The 15,547-nt window shown below is 44.4% G+C and overlaps 1 protein-coding gene across 3 annotated transcripts in view; it reads left to right on the top strand.

The window, feature by feature from the left end:
- Nucleotides 1–1,235: 1,235 nt before the first annotated feature.
- LOC144167246 (uncharacterized) overlaps nucleotides 1,236–15,547 on the top strand; it is a 34,425-nt gene continuing 20,113 nt past the window's right edge. For 2 of the 3 annotated variants that reach the window (XM_077696582.1, XM_077696580.1), the window contains exons 1-4: nucleotides 1,236–1,666; nucleotides 5,259–5,282; nucleotides 12,219–12,403; nucleotides 14,313–14,370. In XM_077696582.1, coding sequence (XP_077552708.1) covers nucleotides 1,401–1,666; nucleotides 5,259–5,282; nucleotides 12,219–12,403; nucleotides 14,313–14,370 — 533 coding nt within the window. In that variant the 5' untranslated portion in view covers nucleotides 1,236–1,400. The remainder of the gene's footprint in view (nucleotides 1,667–5,258; nucleotides 5,283–12,218; nucleotides 12,404–14,312; nucleotides 14,371–15,547) is intronic. The other variant, XM_077696581.1, reaches the window with a different exon arrangement.

The following is a 15,547-nucleotide window of genomic DNA, read 5'->3' as shown; positions in this document are numbered from 1 at the left end:
GCCGAGCAATATTCGGTTAAGCAGTTCGCGTGCAGCGTTTAGATACACTGATAGAGTTTCAGCGGTTTTGGTTAAACGGAGGCTTGGTGACGGCAGCAGTGCAGCTTCACTGGTAATTTTTCCACATGTAATACCTGCCACCATCTGAATTTGTAATTTTTAGGTTGTGGAAATAGCTCGTAATATAGAGTGTGCTTCTTTGTACCCGTTAACCTACCTCAGTTAACACGTAAACACTTTTTACTTCCAGCTTGCACTACACGTTCCTGAGCAAGTCGAGATATAATAATATAGCTTTGTAAACTTACGAGCTTCGGTAATCCGAAGTGCGGCCGTCTGCTCTGAGGCGGGTTTCAACATCACTTGGCCCCATGGCTTCATTTGATTAGGTGTATATGAGTGTTTCGTATTTGGGTTTTATGGTTGAAACAGCAAGACCTTCAGAAGCGCATTGAGTTACGGCCCCCCCTAAGTCCGTACTACATGCCGTATGTTTCGGTTGTCAAGTCGAAAGCCCGAACTGTCGCAAAGGTTTTTGGGAGAAGTGGTGTGGGAGAAATTATGGTAAAATTCAATAGGGATGTTCAGATATGTTCTCAAAGGAGTGACTTCATCACATCTTAAAGAACAGGTAAATGACTTTAATATGCGGGCGTCTAGGTTGGGGCAAATAATTGAATTGCCGATGGCATCAGCCTTGCCTTCTAAGGTCAACATGCTTGCACGGTCTTTTTTAAATGCAGTTCAAGCAACCATTTTTATTTCAAACAGTCCTTTAATATTTATCTGTTTTGAAGCACGCGAATAATAACAGGAAAATAACTTGCACAAGTGCAACAGTGTTCATTTGTTGTGAGCAGTTTTCTCGTCGTAACGGGGCTTACTTGAGCAGTCGTTTTGCATGTAACTAGAGTTACATGAATAGAACGAAGTAAGTTTTCTAGAGGCATTTCTGATAAATATTTTGTAATATCAGCCATGCAAAAACTGTAAAAAGTCAACGCCGAGAATGTGGCTGTAAAAGAAATCAGGTTAAACCTTCACCTGAACTTTACCTTAACTTTACCCTGAACCTAAAGCTCCTCAACTGCTTTTCTCATACTTGCTGCAAACACTACTTTTCGTTAATTCCTCATTGAATTGACTTCCTATATTATACAGAAGAGTAGCGGTCCGTAATCATAAACACGCAGAGACGTTGCTGTCGGTAGATTTAGACCACTGGAAGTGAATACGGAAACACCGATGCGGAATCCCACCCCCCCAGGCGAAAACTGATAGAGCGGGTAAATATACTGGCGTTTCATTCGCTTGACGAGGGATTTCCCATCAAACAGCGGTGACGTATGCCCGGATGAAGATTCTAAATACGGACGCACCCGGCGGTAAGCCTCTGGCGGATGTCCGCGTCAATCAACCCCGATATTCAGTCAGGCAGGAGCAGCGATCGGTGTCTGCGGCGCAGCTCTCAATCGCCCAGACACTCATTGCTCGTCACAACACGCGTCGTTCAATACAGCCCGAACGCTCTTTTCTCTGCACGTGGGTGTGTAATGCAGGGTTCATCTGGAGGTGCACCATTTCTCCTCCGAACTCGCCTTTTTTGGCTGCTAACATATCTGTGCTCGGCGTTCTCCTTCGTGACAGCCGACGGAAACGAGCCAGAGTAAGTGTGAACAAATTCTTTCGATGTACGGCCTATGGGAGCACTTGCTATAATGGCGAATGCCCGTTGAGATGTTATTTTGTATCACCAACAATTTCTACTTGAAGACCAATGTCAGCAAATGTATTGTTAGCGCAGTTGAACCACATCGTACTTCTGCACGAGCGTTCAATCAAAATACGTATTGGCTTTTATTTTTTGCGGCGAATTTACTGTGGATCGTAACATAAATCAGTAATGTAGAAAAATGTATACACCGTAGAATTTACTAAACTCTTGCAATATATTTTTATAATAACCTTTTACTACTAAAATATATTTGATATTCACTGAATGATATGCCAATAATTGTTATCTGTGCAGAATATTTTGAATATTAGCCGCTGTTATAGATACGCAGTAATGTTCCGTACGTTTACGAGCAAACAAATTGTCATTACTGACTTGTCATCCCTCATTAAAACTAAAATGGCCAATAAGTACTCTCAAAACGTCGTCGTGATGAGCCCTTTTCCAAATACTGGTTGCAGTGCTTCGAGCGTGTTGGTATGAAGTGTTTAACCAATGGCGTAACTTTCCAAGGGCTCTAATTTTGGTTGGTTTCAAACGTGGTTTGAATACGTGAAGTTATGTTTGCAGCGGTAAACTGACTAGCAGAGACATTCCGTGCCCCAGTGGGTTTAACACTTCCCGTGCGCACCGAGCGCTATCAAGTGGTTCGCCTACAACACTCCGTCTCAAGTTTTATGCGACTGCTGAAACAACTGCGCCGTTCGTACTACTTAGCCTAGGAGGCGCAATCGTGAGTTTTAGGTCAAATGTTTTGGTTTCGAGCACCTACAGTGCAGAATTTTTGCTTTCAATTGCCCTCGATTTGTTTAGTGTGAAATGTCATTTTGCTACATTCTGAGTATCTTAGTCAATCTGAGATGCTCTGAGTATCTGAGTGACTGAGTATCTTTTAGGTCAATATAACGGCGGGGTGCACCATTTTAAGATATTTAAATAACGTTGTGCATCGCACCCGAAGTGCCGGGTTTTTACCTATCCTCGAACAAAATATTGCTGGCGCACACCTATCACTGCATAAACGTCCGTGCGAATAGCGGCGAGAGAAAATATGGAAATGCATAGCTGTCTTCAGCTTACACTTTATTTCACAGTACGGATGAAAACCACTGAAAACGAATGAAAACAACACAACCCGCGAGGGCAGTTATACACGCGCTAGTCAAATAATCAGAAATGCTGATATGGCAACCCAACAACGCACGCTGTAGTGGGCATCTTCCACCTCGTCAACTGAGGGAGTCACGTCGCTTCTCTGATACGGGAGCGCGGGATTGAGCAAACACAAAAGTCATTGTAATCATTACTACAGTTTTGTGCTCTGTAGTAATCTTTAATGCACGTGGTGCCACAAGAAAAGTCCGCAAAGAGACAGTTCAAAACCGCGTCCTCACTGCTGCAGTGCGACCGGGAAGTACCCGTTGTTTTCTAAGGAACGCTTGTGCTCATTAAAACCACTTATACTGTGTGCGTATACTCACCTAGGCGCATCTCGCAGCAGGAGAGCTGTGCCAAATAAATCACCCCTATTATATTACATCTAACGCTAAATATACATGGTTTTTGGAGCCTCTTTAAACTCCCGATTGAGGCTTCTTTAGCATAGTCTAACCAGCCCAATTCTTTTTTCAAATATACAGAATCGGGAGAGTATTGGTTTGGGCGAATTGGTACGTCTGGGGTATTGAAGCGCAGAAAAGACGAGGACAGGATCACAGACGACGTCCTGTGTGTCCCTGTGTGTCGTCCCTGTATGTTGCCCTGTGTGTCCCCTGTGTCGTCGTAGCCCTGTGTGTGCGCCCTGTGCGCCCCTGTGCTGTGTGCGCCCTGTGTGTCGTCGTCTGTGTTCCTGTCCTCGTCTTTGCTGCGCTTCAATACTACAGAATCGTTTGTTTTTAGAACTTTTTTTGGGTCAGTCCCCAATATAACATCTGGAGATCGCTTAAAACGGTGCGTAATAACTAATAATGGTATGTATATTTTGTACCCTAAAAAGAACTTAATTAATATTATTTAAAGTTAATAGTAATTCCACAACTTAAAACGTACCATGTTAAGGTTACATTGGAAAAACCTCCGCTAGTCAAGCCTCAGGGAGTAAGTTATATTCGAACATAAAATATTTGGCAAGTGGCTTTAAGGATCTCACTGTATTTTTGACACACACTAAGCGCAGTTCTCGCTGTAGCTCTGTATACAAACTAGTCGCCTTGGTATAAACTAGCTGCTGTTGTATCAAATGAATCACTGTCTTTTCAAGTGAGACGAATTGTGGACTCACGTTCTGCGTTATGGGAAGGCATATCTGATTTCTTTTTGTTCGTAAAGTACAGCGGCTAGAAATCATGGGGTACTCCTTGGTTGTTTTCTTGCCGTTACGTTGCGCGTTTTATAAACATGATAAATCTTTTACCAGCGATGTGCTTTCGTCACCCTTACGTTTTAATCAATGATGAGCGTCGTTCTCTAACCCCCAAATTGGCTGTAGTTTAATTTTTAATCCCGCCGCTGGGTTTAATTTATTATTCTGTAAATTTTCATTTATTCAAATGGCAATATAATCACCCAGGCAGCCACACTCCGGCAATTAGTATTACTCGGAACGCTCAGTGACAGAAACGAGAATCTACATTATTGGTGCATTCATGCCGAAAGTTATCTGTCAGCATTATCTTTCAGTATGAGGCTAGGCCATCCTATGGTAAGGGGGCCACAAAAATACGACTGGCAAAGCATTTATGCACATTGACGCTTCCGCTCCGATGACACGCCATTCGGTTAAGTTTTTCCAAGTCAAATACTTTTGTGGTTCGCTTCGGCCAACCACTAGCGCAATTAGCAGCAACCTGAGAAAAACGGTGTCGCAGACAGTGCGCTCACAATAGTCAATAAATCTGTATAGCAGCTAATAAAAGCTCACAGAGTCGACATATGCAGAAGGTGCGAGAAAAACATATACTGGCAAAAACACAGTTTATAATGCCTGTGTAAAGCAAGGAAATAACGCGCAGAACACTGATAATAAAGCATGGTTTAACGTATTCGCCTTTTAACCATTTGTTGATTGTTGCTCAGCTTAGGGACGTTTTCTGCACATTTCCGTACAGTCGTAACTTGCTAGGATCTTAACACACTTGAGTGGCTTTCGATAATGCCATATTGCAGCTTTTATAGATATTTTTTGGCCGCAAGTTTGGCCCGAGCTTTTTCGCTTAAATAGTTACTTAATTTCTGCCTAAATGAAGATATTCGTTTCGCGGGATTTTCCCTTCTGTTTCTCTGATCCCACACGTAGACGCGAAACGTCTTTTTTGTGAACAAAATTTTATATCTCCGTCAAACCATTTGAAGTTGTGGAACAAATATGGCTGATGAATACGCCTGTCTGTGCTCGACCTCCTTTAAGGATGTAGCAAGTATTCTTACGAGGTTTTTGCCAGCTCCAACTGATACAGCGCAAAAGTGGTAGGAATGCAATAACAAAGTAATAAAAGCGATGATGTGCTTTTGTTCAATGTTCTAGGAGAAGCCTCGACAACGTCGACTTGTGAGTATTTGTTTGACAAGTTTTATTGTTTGACAGTTGTCACGTGGATCTCGGTCAAGCCACACGATCTGACATTTAATATGTTTACCACGTGTCGTGGATTGAGAGAATTAGTTCTTGTGCATTTTACGCTATCCCAATGAGGGATAAGTGCCAATGTGCCATGTACTGTAAGGACCCAATAGGCTGAAGGTGACAGCACCAAATGCATGACGCCGAGGTCATGTGCCTGGTCAGTCAGGCATTATTTTCATCCAAGTGCCCACAGTTCGTCGCATCCCAGTTAAGTACACGCCTAGTAAATAGGCTGAACATCGGTCCGCATCTACATCTGCGTCTAGCGGGATGTAGCATTTTCTTCTTGAAGGCATCCCGTTTAGGCAAGGTGACATAGGGGACTTAAAGGAGTTTGTTTTATTCGAAAGATTTCATGTTTTATATTGCCCCCAGCGCTTGCCTGGATACAAACGATGCTTTATTCACTGAGAAATCGATCAATTTAGGTTGAAATTTCGGTTTTCCCGCTAAATCGTTTGTTTTCGTGGTCTGCAATGATATCACAGGAACCGACCGCTCTGCAGCCTAGAGCACCTTGATTCACGCGTCCGCCGTACAGGGTAGAGACACGTATACGCTGGCGCCGCCATTTTGGTCGCTCGCTCGCCGCCGAGCAAGTCATTGTGTCAAAACAGCATTAAAATTATCCCCGCAACGCGGTTTACTGGTGAAGTTTGAATCATCTTATCTGTTTTGCGTAGCTAGGTATTGTGAAAGACGAAAATAACAACGCGTTGAGCACGTTGACCCAATCGCAGCGGCACGGGACCGTTCAAAGGGTGTCTCCACCCTTCAGGGTGGTGCTGTACTCGAGGAACGCCATTCTGGACCTAGATGGCGCCATCATACCGTGGGAAGCCGTTTTCAGCCTTTGGGTTGCTTTTTACAGTAATTAAACCTGGCTTGTTTTTGATCTGGGAGAAAATAATCGTTTCCTGAAACAGTGCTCGCTCTACAAATATGGTCATGAAAGACACCGTTGCTTGCGTCAATCGGCCAGTGTCGTCTGAGGCAACCCCAAAGCCCCGCAGTGCTGTGCAGCTAAACCAAGCATAGTGCGCGGAGTACCAACAGCAGTACGCATCAGTACTTTTATGTTTACATTTGCTTTCGTAACTTCCACTGTTCGTCCCACCATTCTTATTGCTTTATAAAGAATGCGCCCTAAATTTAGGCGCAAATCGCTCGTTCGGCTTTTTTATAAGCTCTACCTAATTTGCGTCTGCTTGTGCCGCCCTCCGCCAATCGCAGAGCTGGCTCGTATAACATCATAGGTTCAGTTGCGGGAAATGCGCTGGTGGGTCGCATGGCCGTCTCTTTTTTTCTCGTTATGTCGCTTATTTTAGCAAAGGCTATGTTAAAAGTGGTGTTAGTATGATTCTAACGAGGTAATCTTTTGAATGAACCAAACTTGTGTTTTCTCTTCATGGCTCCTTTAATTCACTTGAAGCACTGGATATCTCATACGCTGTTTCCAACACATGAAGCTACGCGAACGTCCCGTTTCAAATACATCAAACGGGCTTTCCGTGCAAAATTTATTATCATCGTCGTCGTCGTAGTAGTTATCGTCATCGTCGTCATCTTCGTCGTCGTCATCGTCGTCGTCGTCGTTCTCATCAGCCTGTTTGTGATAAATGCAGGACGAAGGCCTCTACCATAGATCTCTACCGCGTCTATCGATTCCTAGCTGCGCCCACTGTTTCGTACAAATTTTCGTAACTAATACATCCGTCGAGTCCTTGGCCGACCACTACTGCATTTATGAAATATCGGGAGCCGCTCTGATAAACAGATAGCCTATCTGTTTGTCCCTGGTGCGCATGACGTGACTGGCCCATGTCTATTTTCTTCGCATATATTCGCTAGACATTCTATTGCACGAGTTTTTTCCCTAATTCACGTAGCTGTTTTCTTATCCCTAAGCGTCCCTATTTTCAGGTACTGTTGGGCCTATCTAAGTTTCCTTTCAGTTTGGTTAGTGAGATCCCAAGGTTCTGCGGAGTACGTTGTTCCCGAAACAATGCAGTGGCTATATAGCGAGCATTTTGGGGCATAGAGCAAGTTTACTATTTAGGACATCAAAATTCGTGCCAAACGAAGACCACCCCAGGCTAATTCTAAGGGTAATGTTCTTTTCATGATTGGGATCAGAACTTGAGTTGCCAAGATAGACGTAATCGAGCACTGTTTACAACGTGTCGTTTCCTATCATAAAGCCACGATTTTGCCATGCTTGTAAACCATAACCGTTTACATTTTCAGGTTTATTTTTAAAATGCATCCAAACTTCCCCAGCGCACTTGGTTAAGCACTCTCTGCAATTCCCGAATATTTCGGCGGAACAACACTATATCGTCTACATACCAAGGTGCCTAAGATTTTACCCTGTTATTCGCACCCCTGTTTTTCATCGCTAAGAATTTCTGAACGTTCCATCTCGACAGCCTGTAAACTATTGCGGAGGCATGTTCTCTTGCCGGACACCCTTTTGTATGGGAAACCCCCGAGTTCTATAAGGGAGCCATTTTGTTCGCGTGCCCCCGTCGTATATATCTGAAGAGCGCAGTGTGTGGCTAGTCGATTCTGAGACCACGGAATGCTTTATGTTGGGTTCATGACAAGACATCCTCCCCGGAAAACGTTATTTCCTTCTAAATTATAGTAGGGATCTGAAACGTAATGCGCTCGTTAGAAATATCGAGAACATGGCCAGCTCCCGTTCAGCGGAAAGCCTCCGCCCCGCTACCTTGTTCCAAACAAGCACGTTAAAAACACGTGAGCTTTAATAACCAGTGTTATTGAAACACCTTCGTGTACTTCATGTTCCGAATGTTAAACCGTGGAATGTTGACTGCGAATAGTGATCGCGATGGTTTTGAGAAAGGTGTATAGCGGCCCTTTTTGCCACGCGACTGCATTTCAGATATATGCCAAATTTTTTTCTCGCACACACAGTACCCACAGCTCAGATGTCACTCGGCACAGGGTTGCACTACGGACCCAAACACTCTCATATGTTTTGCTGGTTTCATCTGTTATACTGAACTTACCCGTTTTTTATAGTGGGGCTGCACCAGAGCTTCGACGGCTGATTTTTGGGCGGCCTTCAATTTACGCACCCGGGCTTTTTCTACATCAGAGGACGGCGAAATACGCGGTTTAGGTAAAACCCAATCCTTCAAATGGGAATTCCTGATTGGCAGAAGTAACGTTTCTCGCCGGATAAATTCTAATAGAGTACGCGGTGCTCCCTCTCTGGAGTCAAGCAAAGTTGTATGTTTTCGCCGTTGGATCTCTAAATGCATTTGTGGGAAAGCTCCTGATGGTTTTTTATCCTTGGGGTTGTCATCCTTCTTTTTATAAACTGCGAAGAGCTGTCCCGCTTTGAAGTAGTGCCGTCTACATGAACAGCGGGTGACGTCTTCTCTGGAGGATATCAGCAGTTTCCACAATCTCTTCTTTCTGTTGTTAAGCTATTCCGCAAACACAATGCTTGTGCACTTGTCCTTATCACTTGGTCAGTTTCCAGTGAACGGCATGCCACGAATGTAATGTATGATTTCTGCAGAAGAGAGTGATCTGCTCCTGTGTAACCCTTACAGAAGGCCAACCAGTGTTTTAGACTTCATAAGTATATGTTGAGATTTTTCAGTGTGCATTGCCTTCTGCCCCAATCCTCGCTCATAACACAAACACAATCCTTGTACACGGAAAAATTACTCTTGTCGAAGATTCTTCTTAGTTTCGGACATTATACGGCAGCGGAGGAAGTAAGTGTGACACCTGGCAGTTTTTGTATCAAGTAGCGATGTAAGAACAAAAACAAACATCATCACTAAGATTAAGGCAGCATATTTCGCAAAGAAATCCATTTGTACGGTTCCATAAATGTCACTGCTGATCTGTTTACTGCAGCTGTTCCCGGTACAGGTGTGCACGGGCTCGGGCTTACCCGAAAGCCCGGGCCCGGCCATGCCAGCGGGCCGGGCTCGGGCCACCTGACTTACTTTTCACCCGGGCACGGGCCGGACTCAGGCCGAAATGTAAATGCCTCAAACGGGCCCGGGCATTCTGACGACCCGGGCTGGCCCGGCACAGTGAAGCAATACTTAAGTTTTCTATGATATCACGGAAACTACATGTTGCTGACGCGTTAAAAGCGCGGGTCAGGTTTCTTTTTACATTCCACGGGATTATCGTTAGGCCCTGTGGCATATGTGGGCGTAGGCAAGCCGGTAAGTGTGAGAGATCTGCGACTGCATGTCATGGGATGAACTGAGCAACGCATGCGGCTCAGCGACACACCGCCTAGAGAAGTACAACGAATGACAATTCAGCGTGACTAGCTTCCACCTCTAGGTTCGGGCGAAAACAAATTTTTATGATGGAACACTGTGAACTGCAAGCATTGCCAGAGAATCCTGCGTCTCGATCTGTTTTCTGTAGCAGTGCCCTATTCAGAGTTGTGTTTCCTTCTCTGAGCTAACAAAAGTGAAGCTTTCAAAGACTGAGGTGACAATTAAACTTTAGTTTTGCTTTTTGTTTTGGCGGGAAAACATTGTGGCGAGCGTAGATGGTGGTAGGAGGTGGCCTCTGCCCTCGGGTGTTGTGGCCGGCAGACGAAGACGAAAAGAAAAGTGCAACAGGGGATTAGGGTGGTTTATATGCGCCAACAGCCGCCTCAACTGTAACACTTAATATGATTGAAACTTTATAGATATGCAATATCAGTCGGTATAAAACGTAGTGAAGCGGCAACAATAAAATATGCATAAATGCACGCGTGTACCTTCGCCTCGATAAAAAGAAGGGACCGAGTCCGACAGCCCTATATACTTTTGAGAAAAGGAAACGTATATGGACGAAACAAGGCAAGTACACACCCTGTTTAAGCAAACACGAACCGGCTGGTCCCGTGGCATACAGGCTCCATTTCTGGATAGCAATCGCAAGAATCAGGTTCAAATGCCCAAGGTGCCATTTTATTTTTAATTGCTTGTTTGAATTCATTTAAAGCATATTGTGAAATTCTACACAAAATGACGGGTGGTTTTGTTCCCTTTAGGTGAGCTCCGCACTTTTTTTTATTTTTCAGTAGTTTGGGCCATTTCGGTTTTGGCTACTTTTCTGGAATGTTTTTCAATATTACCATGAATTTGTCCGTGGTTGGGGGTTTTGGTTCATCTTTGTTTAAGTTGGGTGGTTCGGTGACCTTTATGTCGGTTTCAATTCTTCCGTCTGTAGCTCAGTGAAGGACAGCTGCGGTAGGGATATGTGCATGATTTTTATGTTTAATTGGGGTTGTTTTGCCCGTTTAATGTTGGTTTTGCCTGTTATCATTTCCCTTGCGATGCATTTTACCGCACTTTTGTAGATTCTGTTTCGAAACGTGCCCCAATCAGGCGCGGGATCCTATGGTATTTGGGTTGGAAACACGCAGCTGGGCCGGGCGAGACCCGGGCCATAACGTGAAGGTCTCGGGCCTGACCGCGCCAGCCCGTCGGCCTTCTTCGTCGGGTCGGGCCGGGCCTACTGCGATGAGCACTGGGCCCGGGCTTGGCTCGGGCCCAAATTTTTGGCCCGTACACAGCTCGAGTTCCCGATCCTCCTCATAGCAGGAGCGTAAGGACGCATTTTACAGGCCGACTAAATTGCTGTCACTAGCCCAACGTGCAATACTTGAACAACCACCTTATCAAATAAATAGAAGTTATTTTAGTGGGACAAATTGCGTCCAATAAAACTATCTAATAAAACTCCCAAAACAACACCGCAAATTGACTCCGTTATGCACCACACTAAGCTTCAGTAAAAAATCGGGTGGTTTGGCACATGTTTGTCTTGGCTACAAACAGCATCCAGGAACGAGAAGTTGAAATTAGATGATTACCGCTGACTTTCAGGTGATACTTTTAGTAGAGCTGCACAGACTTCTTATACTCTATAGCGGGTCCTTAACACAGCTTAAATATCCACACTCAGAAATTTCAGTTACACCCGCTGCGGCCGTAACTTGAACCAGCAGTACCAGCTTAGTATTCAATACAGCCACTGAAACACCGCTGCCGAAGAGCTAAATTAATATCACAATGCACTCATAAAGGAGGAATAGGCGCAGTTAAAGTTGTTTGGCAAGATCCACCCGTGGGTATGCAGTAATTAAAATTTTATTAACACCTTTGGGTATTTAGTAATGAAACAGGCATTCATAAACTAACAATAAACTTTTTTAGAAATTGATAAAGAGGTGAGAAGTGTAGGGTTGTGTGAGTATCGGCTGTAAATGGGCGTTCTAAATGATCCATTGAGAACTATTGCTGTAGCCTTTCATAGAATATTACACTCATGCATGGACTGCTATAATCGCTTTGTGGTGCTTCGCTGGCATCACGCTTTGCGTTGATTGTGCTATAGCTTCCGTAAGTACCTTTTGTTCTGGTGACCTTCTAGTAGAAATAATGTTGTGGAAGCAATTGTAACTTCCCTTTAACAGCAGGTTTTCTGGAAACAGCGGGTTTTCTGGCGAAGAGGTTTCGGCGTCATTTAGGTAGGAAAAAGGACACGAAACAATTTAATCTGACCAATATCCCGCAAGATAGGTTTTACAGTTTCGCATGAATAATTTGCCTGTTACTGGTCCGTCGTATTGTAGGGAGGAGGAAAATAGGGAGCGTGTCAATAGAACGGTTCTACGAAATAAGTAATTAAAAAGTATTGCAACAAAAAAGCCCGAACCTTTTAGTAAATTGCTGAAAGCTGTTTTCCTTCTAATATAAAAGACGATAACGTCACTCACGTTGCCTCACTATACAATTTGTAAGTTTTGTGAACGTCTCTCCGGAGCGAGCTGCAAGTTTACATTCGCGACTGTTACAGCCTGTACTACAAGCTGTCCAAGAGCTGCAATGGAAGCGAGCTACCAGGCCAGCCGTATCTCTTCCATTTGGCCATGGTCGACAAGGACGAGATTCCGCTAGAAATGAAAGCTGCCTTCTTCGATGACGTCTGCCAGCCACCGGGACCAGCCGGAGGCTCATCGGTTTATCTTAGCCAGTACGAAGGTAACGCAGTGAGCGCGCACTACATTCCAGCAGGTTTCAACATCACATCCCCCCTTCTTGCACCTTGGAATTTAGCCGCTCTGGCCATGCTGTATAACAAAATCTTTATATTCCGTTCTACTAAGAAAATTCTAATTTCAAAGAGCGAAATTTAGCAACAGGTTCTGCCTTGTCTAAACAAAACGTTTCTTCCGATACTATTGGGCAAGCTGGTAGGTGTTAATCTTGAAGGTGGAAGCGCTCACGCAACAGGGACGAAAGTAGGAAAACTGGGACGACACGGCACCGCGTCGGCTCGATAGGGGATATGAAAACATTGGTTTGAATCATAAAAAGACACTCTCGTCGCAATATCAATTACCATATTTCCTAAAAGTCAAGAAATAACATAACTAATAAAAAAGCAGACCGGGCAGTGCCGTCTCCCCACCCACTTTCTGGTGAGGTGACTGCAACGTCAAAGAATGTTGTTTACTAAACACGATGGTATTTCTTGAGCTACATTAACGCAAACATTTATTCTGTCTGTCTGTCGATCTGTCTGTCTGTCTGTCTGTCTGTCTGTCTGTCTGTCTGTCTGCTCGCGTACTCATCGTGCGAGGATCAACACGGAGGGGAAGAGCAACTGATGTGGTCGGGGGAGAGAGGAGATGGATTTTCGTGGCCCAGGCGGCAGAGCGCGAAATAGTATATTTTCGTGGCATGTGCTCCCAAGTGAGAAGATACGCGGCCAACGTGTTTGAATGGCTGTGCTGACCTGAACGACCGAAAAAAAAACATGAATTGTTTATTTTAGTGGGGTCTCTGGTTCTGTTGCATCCTTTAATGTGAGTGCTCACGTACAGTTAAGACACTGGTAACCACGCACGTTGTTAGTGCTTTCCTCTATAGCACAACTGCTGCCGCTGTGCCTTACTGCTAACGTAGGTAGGGGGAAATTAAAAAGGTTTACGATATTTCTTGCGTTTTTAATTTAAAGAACGGGCTTTTTGACTCAAATGGAGGTAAATGAGTTACCAAATGCTGGAAATTTCCCAATTGAGCAAGGTTGTATTTATTCTTTATGGCGCTTTTCATTTCAAATTTCCCTGATCTTGCATGCAAACTATGAACAGATTAAGCTAGCGTCACGTATGTCATCGTTCGTGAGCCGCTTCTGGCGGTTAGCAAACAATTTTTAGCTATCCTTTTTTGTGTCATAGAAAAGAAATGGCGATACCAGAGCCTATATTCACGCTTAGCTTGTAGCGCTTTCTTTACCTGGGTTTTACGTAAATATAGCTTGAAGTGGGACTATAGCTACGTAGTAATTGCATTAAAAGTAGGACTTGACTCAGTTGGTTCATCCCGCAACACAAAAACCTTGCCAACCCAAAGTACAAACTACATACGTGTTACAGGAGCGCTATATCTATTTCAATTCAGCGTGAGAGAATGAAGCAGAGCGGACAAAAAACGTACAAATTCCGCACAAGGATGCACAAATTGCGCTTCTTTGTATAATGCCGTCGTGTATTTCTTTGACTCCGTGATGGTACGTACCCAGTTTGGCCCAATGATGCTAACTGCAATCATTTTTATGCCAGAGAGCGTTTTTATTACAAAGAAAATAAATCAAAGCACTGATGCTGCTGTCATACATACCTTAATTACCTTGCGCCGTGACTCCTAAAAAATCTGAAGCTCATTGTCACAAGAAACAGCCAAAGGTATACGGTGGTCAAAAAATTGACCAGGGATAAACTGTTTAGTGCATATTAACAGAGCGATACGGCATTATTTTTCTGCCAGTGTGCGAACCACTGAAGAAAACCGAAGTGTTAACGTGTTGTAGTTTATTTTACTTGAAACGTGTCTGTTCAAAAAAGGCTACGTGCATTGAAGTCAGACCATGCATTTTGTCCTTCAGTTTTTCAGATTGCTTTTGTTGGCACCGAAGGCTACTATACTCAACTTGAAATTGGACCGTGAGTATTATCCCCACTATCCTGCAGAGCAAAATTACTCTGACCTTGTACGCGCAAATGAATTCTACAGCACCAATGAAAATTTTTCGACAAATGTGAATATTAGGACAATTACTCTGACCTTGTAATCGCAAATAAATATTATAGCACCACTGTAAATTTTTCTACAAATTTCAATATTCGGATGGCGCCTATCAAAACCATAAATGCTTTGTAGCACCAAGGTATCAGGCAACGTTTCAATTACAGCACTCGGGACACAAAATGTATTCCTAAAAAAAGCACCACTAATTCTTTCACAACCGCCATAGCAATTGTGGGGTGTTCAGATATTTACAATAGTGTATTTACGTCGAAAGCGAGAGAAGTCCGCATGTATAAGGGTGACGGAATTTGACGGAGGGTGACACAAAGCCCATGAACACAACCTGCTGACAGCATCACTATAGTAATGGACGAACTTTTGGCTGGCGCTGTGTGACAAAAAGCGCTAGGAAACAGCAAAAAAAATGTGTGCGCCTGAGCAAACATTCAATCGTTTCGTCAACAGCGACACTGCTGCCATGTTAACCAGGGTGGCGTGATCCGCTTACCATAAATCTAATTACCGTGCCCCATCACCACTATTGACCTCACAATTAAAGCGTTAAGGATGATTGTTGGAACTTCTTCCTCTTCTACGCGGTAGCAGACGACGCTGTATCATCATCTTCACCAGCACGGACCGAGCGATGGCACGCGCTCGCCCTCCACGCGAACCAATTCCATTAAAGCCCTCATTTTCACCAGACGTGCGCTCTCCGCTCTCTCTCGACGGCTCGGCAGCCGGAGGACCTCGAGGTCCATTACATGGTGCCGAAACACGGAATCTCTAGACAAGGTCAACCTCATCGACGCACGGAGCCGCGCAAGCCAGTGAACCGATGCGACACCTGCGATCTTGGCCCCAGAATCCCCGGCCGCCAGCTGACCGCTATGCAACGGCTACTCCGGCGTCGCCAGAGCTTCCGCTCACAACTGGACGGCATAATAACCGAAGCGGAAGAGGCACTGCGAGGGCAACCTGGACTTTCGGCGTCCGAGGTGAGCGTCTGCTTGAACGAATCGAAGCGCTCCACCAGCAGGTAAAGAAACAGAACGATCTCATATTTGACGAGACCCCAGACACCCTACTCTA

The sequence above is a fragment of the Haemaphysalis longicornis genome, unplaced genomic scaffold (genome assembly GCF_048455015.1).
Source record: "Haemaphysalis longicornis isolate Haplotype H1 unplaced genomic scaffold, Haemaphysalis longicornis Haplotype H1 scaffold_2, whole genome shotgun sequence".
Taxonomy (NCBI): Eukaryota; Metazoa; Arthropoda; class Arachnida; order Ixodida; family Ixodidae; genus Haemaphysalis; species Haemaphysalis longicornis.
Note: the sequence above shows the minus strand (reverse complement) of the source record. Positions and strands in the feature narration are given on the sequence as shown.